Source organism: Vicia villosa, unplaced genomic scaffold (assembly GCF_029867415.1).
Source record: "Vicia villosa cultivar HV-30 ecotype Madison, WI unplaced genomic scaffold, Vvil1.0 ctg.001947F_1_1, whole genome shotgun sequence".
NCBI lineage: Eukaryota > Viridiplantae > Streptophyta > Magnoliopsida > Fabales > Fabaceae > Vicia > Vicia villosa.
The window spans coordinates 188,451-197,706 of NW_026705785.1; the positions used below are offsets into that span (position 1 = coordinate 188,451).

The window sequence follows — 9,256 nt, forward strand, 5'->3', positions numbered from 1 at the left end:
AGATAATCGGATGCCAAAGTGAGAATCAGAGCGAGAGCAAGTACGAAGGATGAGTGAGATAATGAATGAATACATGACCTTCTCTGAAAGAGGGTATTTATAATGCCCTCAACGTTGGGCCAAGATCTGTTGTTTTGAGCTGGATCGTGGAGGTCCAAAACAGGAGACTAGCAGGATCCTACGTGGTAGGGCAGAGTCAGCATGTGACTCCCATTCTAGGTCAACTTCCCGTAGGGTTTGGAGGAGGAAGACTGAATCTTTCGGTGAACATTTGACCACGTGCTCTTCGTGGGGCACGTGGTTGTGACTCTTCCAACGATTATGAGTAAGTGAATATTTTTTTGGGCCTTCTTGACTTCGCTGGATTAAGCTCTACCCGACGGTGGGCCAACCTCTGGTCCGATCTAGAACACTATACATTTTCAATTATCTTCAAAATCTTCAATGGATGGTGAATCACGAATGCATGACTCACGACCTTGAGAGAAACACACTCTCAAGACCCAAGCTTCCACCGCTAAGCCAACCTTTGAGTTATAAAAACAATATAATATAATCATATTAATTTTATGATGTAACTGGTATGTATACAAAAAATTAACAATGTCAATGTTTACGAACATAGCATATACAAATCACAATAACACTCGCAACATATTTCTAAACACATTATGTTTTATTGGGTCAAATAAACTTCAATTGCCAGCAAATTAATATGGAGTTTGTATACTTTAGTAAATTCTACAAAATTTTTTTTTTAAAATTTTAACAAATCATAAAAGATATTTTAAAATATATGTGTTAGAGAGTGTGTTACTAACACTTCCCTAATAATATGTATGTAATATTAGTTGAAAAGCCATGAATGATTGAAAATATGAAATACTTATTTGTTTCGTAAAAAAATATAACCATAAGAATAATTTATAATTCTTATTTATATAAAACTAAAATGAAAAGGGATATCTACTACCTATTTCTTATATCTTAGATACGGTGTTCTAATTTATCACTCATACATAAAGGGTTTTGTTTTTCTAATACTTGGCGACCAATATTCTTTAAATTCACTTTGCAAGTATGTTCTTCCGGATATCTATGCATTCCACAAAACACATCACCACAACGACACTCGAATCCTATAAGTCCCACTTTTTTGTTGCAACTCTTGCACCTATTTTTCTTCTTCTTCATGTTCTCGTTGTCGTTGAGAGAAATTGCTTCCACGCCATCATAAATATCATTAGTACTAAGATTCTTTGAAAGAGAAGAAGATGTTCATTCTCGCTCGATTTAGCAATATTTTCTTTGACATATTGGTTGAAACACTTTGAACATAGATTCTTGTTTGAAGGAGATCCATAAAATCCACAACCATTGGCACAAAGTGATGGCTCCATGTTATTTCACTTAGTTTTGACTCGAGAAAAAGTGAAATAGATCAATAAAAGAGAGAGAGTTTTATGGAGAAAAGAGGCAAGTTTGAAATTGTTAGATGGTTCAATAGCTTATGTGTATTTATAAGGGTAATTGCCGGATAATAATAGACCATATCCACTAGGAAACTAACTATCATAAAATTAGGAAAGTAAAGGTTATCCAATTTAAGATTTAAAAAATTATCTTCTTTTTTAAGTACGATCTCTATCTTTTTATTTTAAATTATAAATCAAATAAAAATTCAATCATTTATCCATTATTACATAATTATTTCAAATGGGTTCAACATAAAAAATAATAATCTCTGTAGAAAATAAAGTTGTTTCCTTAATTAATCAAATTAGGTTTTTTAGAATTATTATTTTTTATTTCAATTACTATATTTCTAATTAGATTTAGCATTTGTCAAGATTTTATTTTTAGAATTTAATGATTAATTTTTATTATTATATTAAAAATACATAATTTTTAAAAAAATATTTATCTCATAAATAATTTTTAATTTTTTTAAAATAATTTTAAATTTAAACAATTTAAATTAAATTTGATCAAATTAGATTTGATTGAAATTTGAAATTAAGAATATGATCAATAACACTTAAGTTGCTAATATTCAAACCGCTATAAAAAATTTTAAGCCAAATATCTATAAATTAAACAAAGAAGTTACAAAAACTAGGACCATAAACCTAACTCAGTCAAACCACAAAATTATTTTAGAAGGGTATACAAATAGATAAAAACATCAAAAGTGATTTTTTGTTTAAAACAAAAAAGAAAATTATTTGCATGAAAACGTGGCTTTATAAACAACCAATCACAATTTTATATTAATTAAAAATAATAAATAAATTTTTGTCTCTCCAACATTATCACACAACCACCTCCAGAATCCAATTAAAAAAATAAATTAAATATTAAATAAATTTAAATTTTTTCTATTCTTATTAGCTGTTTCTAACACTAAAGGTTTTAATTCATATTCATGCAAGTTTTTCTCAACAACTAAAGTAAAAGCACGCACACGAGACACTATCCAGCAAACATGTTCTTACAGACACTGAAACCAAATAGCTAAAAAGAGTCTAGTGTGAGCATTCACTTTTCAACATGGTATATGAACCAACCACCAACATAGACTAATTCACGAACCAACAACCTCTGGAAAAAAAATTACAGCGAACAGAACAACTCTTTTGAGTCCAACAATCCAATATCAAATAGAATGATACGTGTGTGAAATCAATCCCTCTTCAATCCAACATCTATACTATTAATTTACACCTTGTTAGAATGGTCATTTTGAAAAGGAGAACAAAATAAACTATTGAAGAGATCTTTCCGAAAGTAGAAATTGACTTGGGCATAATGAAAACATATTAGAAACTAGAAAGATTGATAGAGTGTAAACAAGTCTGATGACATAATAGATATGAAAGACATAATGAATATGAGAACAACATATTTTAGTTTCTACCAAACTCCAGCATGTGTTTGAAATTAGATTGAAAATGATCTACAACCTTCAAAGATCATCATTAACTATGACTAGTGTATTGGTAAAAATGTATGATACCTTCAAAAGCATTATCTCAAGATTTTCTAATTTATTTTAAGTGCCAGAATCTTGCAACACATGTATTACTTAAAAATGAATGGCTGTATTACTTAAAAACACAAAGCACTGTATGAAGCTATACAAAGAAAACATGCATGTCTTAATTCAAATAAGTATTTATAAGTGGAAAAAGACTTGTGTGTCATTATGAAAATATAAGCTAATCAGGGTTGGATTTACACCACAAACTTTCTCACACATGTAAGCCTCTAACAATCCATGTTACCAATATCCTAGAATCTGGGATGGGGCAAATGACATCACATGCTTAAACTCAAAGGCAATCCAAAACCCTAAAGAAGTATCATGATCGACCTACAACTTTTCACCAAGATATGATAATTATTTGTTTCTTTATCTACAAGAACAACAACAACCACAACAGCTGAGCTTTGTCCCACTAAGTGGAATCAATTAGCTACATGAATCAACTTTTGCCATAATATCCTATCCAAAATCACGCTTCTATTTATTTCGTTAATCTCGAGATCTTTCTTTATAATTTCTTTTATAATCTTTCTAAATCTTCCTCTACCTCTAGTTGTTTGACTTCTCTCCGCTTGATCTACTCTCCTTAACACAAAAGCTATGGGTCTTCTCTATTATATGTGTTACCTCAACACTCTCTATTATATGTGTTACCTCAACACTCTCTAACATTTTCATTTCTATTTCTATCTTCTCTAGTCTTACCATACATTTAACGCAACATCTTTATCTCTGCTACATTTACTTTATTCTCGTGTTAATTTTTAACCGCTCAATATTCTATCTCGTACAAAATCGCAGATCTTATCGCAATCCAATAAAATTTTCTTTTGTTTATTTATTCAACACAATTCCAAAATTAAATATCAGGTTACATACACTTCTAGTGTTCATAATTATTACTCAAATTCACCGCAATTAATCTATTCTATCATGCATGCAATATATTAAAAGTAAAGCTAACATAGATCCTGAAACAATTTATAACACTCATCTTGAAGAGGGGTTAAAATAATTGTGGACATCAGATAGTTTCTTGATTTCATTTCCATTTTTCATACACTGTCATATATTTCCATTTTTCATACACTTTCTCATATAGGCGAAGAAACAAAGCAGCTAATGTCACAGATATAGTAATGCTATAATAGGACAGAAAACAACTAAAAGAAGGCCTTCAAAACTGTCTCCAGAAAATATATGAAACAACTAAATAATCGTGTGCTTAACTTTGCATGAAATTTTGAAGGAAATGCAAAATACGATATTAATTGGTCTATCTATGGTCAGTTTAATGTATAAGATTCTCATGTCCAAAAACTACAACAGCAACATACAAATCAGTCATATCTAAATGTTTTGAAGTTAACTAAAGAATCATATGAATTGACTAACCTGCAAAACTAACGCTATAAATCGAATCATCTTCCGACTCTTTTCAAAATTTTTAAAAATGTGTTCAGCTTACAACAAAAGGCTCGCCACATAAAACTGTGCTTTAGAAAACAAAGGTTCAAGAAACATACAAAATACAATGCCGGTGTAGCAAAAGGATCGCCGAAGAATATATTGCCTGCAGAAAGGTCACCCACCAAGCCAAAAACAACGCAGCCTCTTTGAAAAACGCAGAGCCAGGCAATGCCAACGGAAAGTTTCCAAAGGAAGGACCGTCAATCTGAGACAAGCCAAGAAAGATAAGCACCAGCACAGGCGGACCAAGAAATTGCAAAACCACAAGGCACAAGTAATGATTATGCAAAAACATCTTTGCTCTACTGTAATCCAAATCAGGAACCTTGCTACCATGAAGTCTTTGGTACCAAGACAACAAAGCTTCATTGAGATACATTTGCAGGTTAGGCCTTAAAGCCACAATCTGCAACAAACTCGATCCCAACAAACACCACCGCCTAAAGTTAGCAAAATCAGACGGCATGAACCCTACATTCCCCACCAATCTCTCAGCATTACCAACTCCACCCGTCGCACTATCTCCCTTATAGTTTTTGTTTACAAAACTTTCAGCCAAAGGTGTAATCCACAGAAAAGCCACGAAAATAAGCAAGATTTGATTCGCATAAAGAATCGCACGGTTATAAAATCCACAAGTAATCATTGACAAATTGCAACAAATCTGATCAGTCCCAAGCCAAAAAGATCTCGCACTTCTCACAGCAGGAATGAACAAGAAACTAGCAAGAGAACCCATTAACACAGACAACAAAACCCTCCAAACCCCATCAACAGAAACCCCAAAATCAAACTCCAAAACCAAACAAGCAACCTCAGGAACAAAAAGCAACCCTAAGAAAACCCCCAAAACCCCAAAAACAACACTCAACTGCTTCTCCGACCTCCTCGACGCAGATCTTTCAAACGTAACCTTAACAAACAACATCCCCCAAGTATAAAGACTCAAAATTGATAACAAAACCGGAACAAAAACCCCATTAGCCAAAAACCCATTACCCTCTTCACAATCCAAAAACCTATGAAGCAAAATAGAGAAAAGGGCAATAAAAGAAACAGTAAAAGCAACGGAATACTGATCGATATAAAGACGAGACTGCAAATGACTCTGATCGAGCGTTATCCTGAAGATCTGAGCCTTACTCTCATCGAAATCGACCTTGTCCTTTGCTTTACTCCTCTTTCTGAGCTCTGTGGAGGTTTTGGAAGACAAGGGTTGGTAACCGTCGACGCCGGGGCGGCGAATGGCGGCTTTGAGGCCATTAGATTGAGGCTGGGAATCGGGGTGGATGTAGGTTTGGAGAGCGTAGAGGAAGAGGATTGGGATGCGGAAGAAGGTTAGGGTTAGGGCGAGGGTGATGGAGAGTGATGCGTGGAGGAATGGGTTCTTGTAGAACAGCACGAACTCAAGCATTTTGGTTGTAACAGAGGGGAAATGAAATGGCGTTACTTGCAGGCTTTCGGTTACATAGAGGCTTCTGTTAATGCTTCATAATAAAGATTTTAACTTTTTATTTATTTTGGAAGATTTAATAATTTTTTTTTTTGATAAAATATGAATTTTTTATTTTGCTGAGTTTAGTTGAAATGAGCTTTTTCATGATTTTTTTAAGTTTATTTTTTTAGAGGTATCTTGAATAGGTTGCGTCGGTCTTTGAGCTTTGAAATCTGTGGTCTTTTAGGTGTAGTGTTTTGAGTGAAAGTAGAGTTATTATTTTTATAAGAGAAGTTTGGATGATTCCTCCATTTAGGGTTATAGGTGTTCAAATAAGGGTTTCTTTGGGTATAATTTGAAGGATAGAAAAACACTTAGAAGGGGGGGGGGGGGTGTTTGAATAAGTGTAGTCTAAAAACTTGAACGATAAAAACAAATTGCACAGTTATTTTTATCCTGGTTCGTTGTTAACTAAACTACTCCAGTCCACCCCTGACAAGGTGATTTACCTCAACCGAGGATTTAATCCACTAATCGCAACAGATTACAATGGTTATCCACTTAGTCCACGACTAAGTCTTCTAGAGTCTCTTGATCACAACTTGATCACTCTAGGAACAAATGCTTAGGCACAAGCTAAGACTTTCTAGAGTATCCTCACCACCACGTGATCACCCTGGTTACAACTGCTTAGACACAAGCTAAGACTTCCTAGAGTTTCCTGATCAAACCTGATCACTCTAGTTCCTTACAAATTAATGTAATCAAATAAGAGTATTACAAGTGCTTCTGAAAAGCTATAATCACAATAGTGATATTTCTCTTAAAGTTTAAGCTTAATCTCACTAATATATTACAACAGCAATGTAGTGAGCTTTCATGAAGATGAAGTTTGTGAGTTTTGATTTGAACAACGTTTCAGCAAGTTTGTATAGAGTTCCTCAGAATTCGTAACCTTGCTTCTCATCAGAACTTCATATATATAGGCACTTGAGAAGATGACCGTTGGGAGCATTTAATGCTTTGCGTAATCCGTACAACATTGCATTTAATGTTTCACTCTTTTGTCAACTACCTCGAGCCTTGTTTACGTTGTGTCTACTGACGTTGCCTTTAATAGCTTCTAACGTTCCTTTTGTCAGTCAGCGTAGCCTGCCATCTTGTACTTGCTTCTGATCTGATGTTTGTGTATACAACGTTTGAATATCATCAGAGTCAAACAGCTTGGTGCAGAGCATCTTCTTGTCTTCTGACCTTGAAGAGCTTCTGAGCGTGATACCATGAGAACTTCAGTGCTTCTGCTTCTGATCTCAAGTTCTTCTGATGCTTCCATAGACTCATGTTCTGATTCTGCTTGACCATCTTCTGATGTCTTGTCAGACCATGTTCTGATGTTGCATGCTGAACCTTCTGAGTCAAAGCTTCTGAGCGCTGATTTGTGCATACTCTTTATATATTTCCTGAAAAGGAAATTGCAGTGTATTAGAGTACCACATTATCTTATACAAAATTCATATCCTTGTTATCATCAAAACTAAGAATATTGATCAGAACAAATCTTGTTCTAACAATCTCCCCCTTTTTGATGATGACAAAAACATACATAAATGATATGAATTTGCAATCAGAAAAGATCAGACGGCAAAGGACAATTACACAGCTATAGCATAAGCATATAGACAATGTGTGAATATGTCTACCCCTGAGATTTAAAATCTCCCCCTGAGATAGATAATCTCCCCCTGAAATAAATACTAGAAGAATTTTAATAATAAAAAACTTCCCTGAGTATTTCAGTAGAGACGTTCACATAAGCTTATGACTTCAGAATATTCATGGCTTCTGATTCTTGCTTCCATAGGACAGCTTCAGAACTTGAATTTCTTTAGATCCCTAGAACACTCGCACCTTCTGATTCCAGCTTCCATCGGACAGCTTCAGAACTTGAGTTTCTTTGATCTTCAGAACATTCACAGCTTCTGATTTCAGCTTCCATTGGACAGCTTCAGAACTTGAATTTCCTAGATCTTCAGAACATTCACAGCTTCTGATTTATGCTTCCGTCGGACAGCTTCAGAACTTGAATTTCCTAGATCTTCAGAACATTCACAGCTTCTGATTTATGCTTCCCTCGGACAGCTTCAGAGCTTGAATTTCTTCTTACATCACTTCATGCTGGATTGTATCAGAACATTGTTGAATGTACCACAGCGTCATCAGAGCATCTCTACATTCTGAAATGTTACAGAACAAACTAAACGACAAAAGTCAGCATGAATGAATCAGAACATAAAATACGTATCAGAGCATATGGACTGCATCTGATCATATATAATTTGTTTCATAAAATATATCAATTTGTCAGAACACACATAAATGTTTCAGAGCATTTAAAAATATGCATCAGAACATATAAAGCATTAGAATGAAAGGAATATTCTATCATCAGAATATCAGACATGCTTCCTTCTTGCTTTTCGCTTCTGATTCTGAAGCTTCATAGTGTCGCTACCGCGAAAAATGGATCAGAGTCGCCACCAATATATTTATCCCATCAAGGGAAAGGAATACCAGGAAACCTAACTCGAACAAGAACAAGGTCTTTCGACCAGAGAACAGGGCACGGGAGTCGGTTACACAAGGGGAAGGTACTAGCACCCCTCGCGCCCATCGTACTCGATGGTATCCACCTATGTTTGTTTCTATCTAAAGGGTGTCTAATGTCTAAAACCTAAATGCGAATGCATGCAAAAGAAATACGGGGAAAAGAAGGAATTATTTACAAGTGTGCTCGTTCAAGCCCCGCGACTTGATGCCTACGCATCCCTTACAAGGAATCAGAGCGACCGTAGTTCGGCTCCATATTTTCTATGTTTTTGTGTTTTTTAGTTGAACAGAGGTTAAAGCCGCACTCCACGATGCTCGACCTTTGGAGACTTATACGCCTAATTATGGAGTGGATTCAACATGTTCTTAAGAATGCCACGAGGGCGAGAGATAGAAGAGAGTTTGAGCGTTTCGAGGAAATCCCTAAAGCAAGGGAAACTCGAGTTACTCTTTGGTTTGTGTTTTTTAGAAGTTGGGAACTTACGCCCGAATGGAACCCTAAAGCAAGGGAGATCCAAGCACTCGAACGTTCCCTAAAGCAAGGGGCGTTCAAGCTTCCATTCCCTTTTTAAGAATTTTCACTTTGATTATTAGTGTTTTAAGTGTTTTCTTTGTATTTTTTAAAGGGGATTTTATTCAAGTATTTATTAGATGTTTTATGTTGTAAAAGAAAAAGAATGAACAAAGGGAACTAACCT

General features: G+C 34.8%; 1 protein-coding gene and 1 pseudogene across 1 annotated transcript; both read right to left on the reverse strand.

Annotated features, from left to right (window-relative positions):
- Nucleotides 1-938: 938 nt before the first annotated feature.
- On the reverse strand, nucleotides 939-1,428 carry LOC131637205 (zinc finger A20 and AN1 domain-containing stress-associated protein 12-like; annotated as a pseudogene).
- Nucleotides 1,429-2,049: 621 nt separating this feature from the next.
- Nucleotides 2,050-5,999, reverse strand: LOC131637210 (uncharacterized). The gene has a single exon (XM_058907799.1). The coding sequence runs from the start codon at nucleotides 5,928-5,930 to the stop codon at nucleotides 4,560-4,562; it is 1,371 nt and encodes a 456-aa protein (XP_058763782.1). The 5' UTR covers nucleotides 5,931-5,999; the 3' UTR covers nucleotides 2,050-4,559.
- Nucleotides 6,000-9,256: the final 3,257 nt, after the last annotated feature.

Bases quoted from the DNA above. Each gene is read 5' to 3' on its own strand.
- LOC131637210 (XM_058907799.1), bottom strand. From the start codon at position 5,930: ATGCTTGAGTTCGTGCTGTTCTACAAGAACCCATTCCTCCACGCATCA.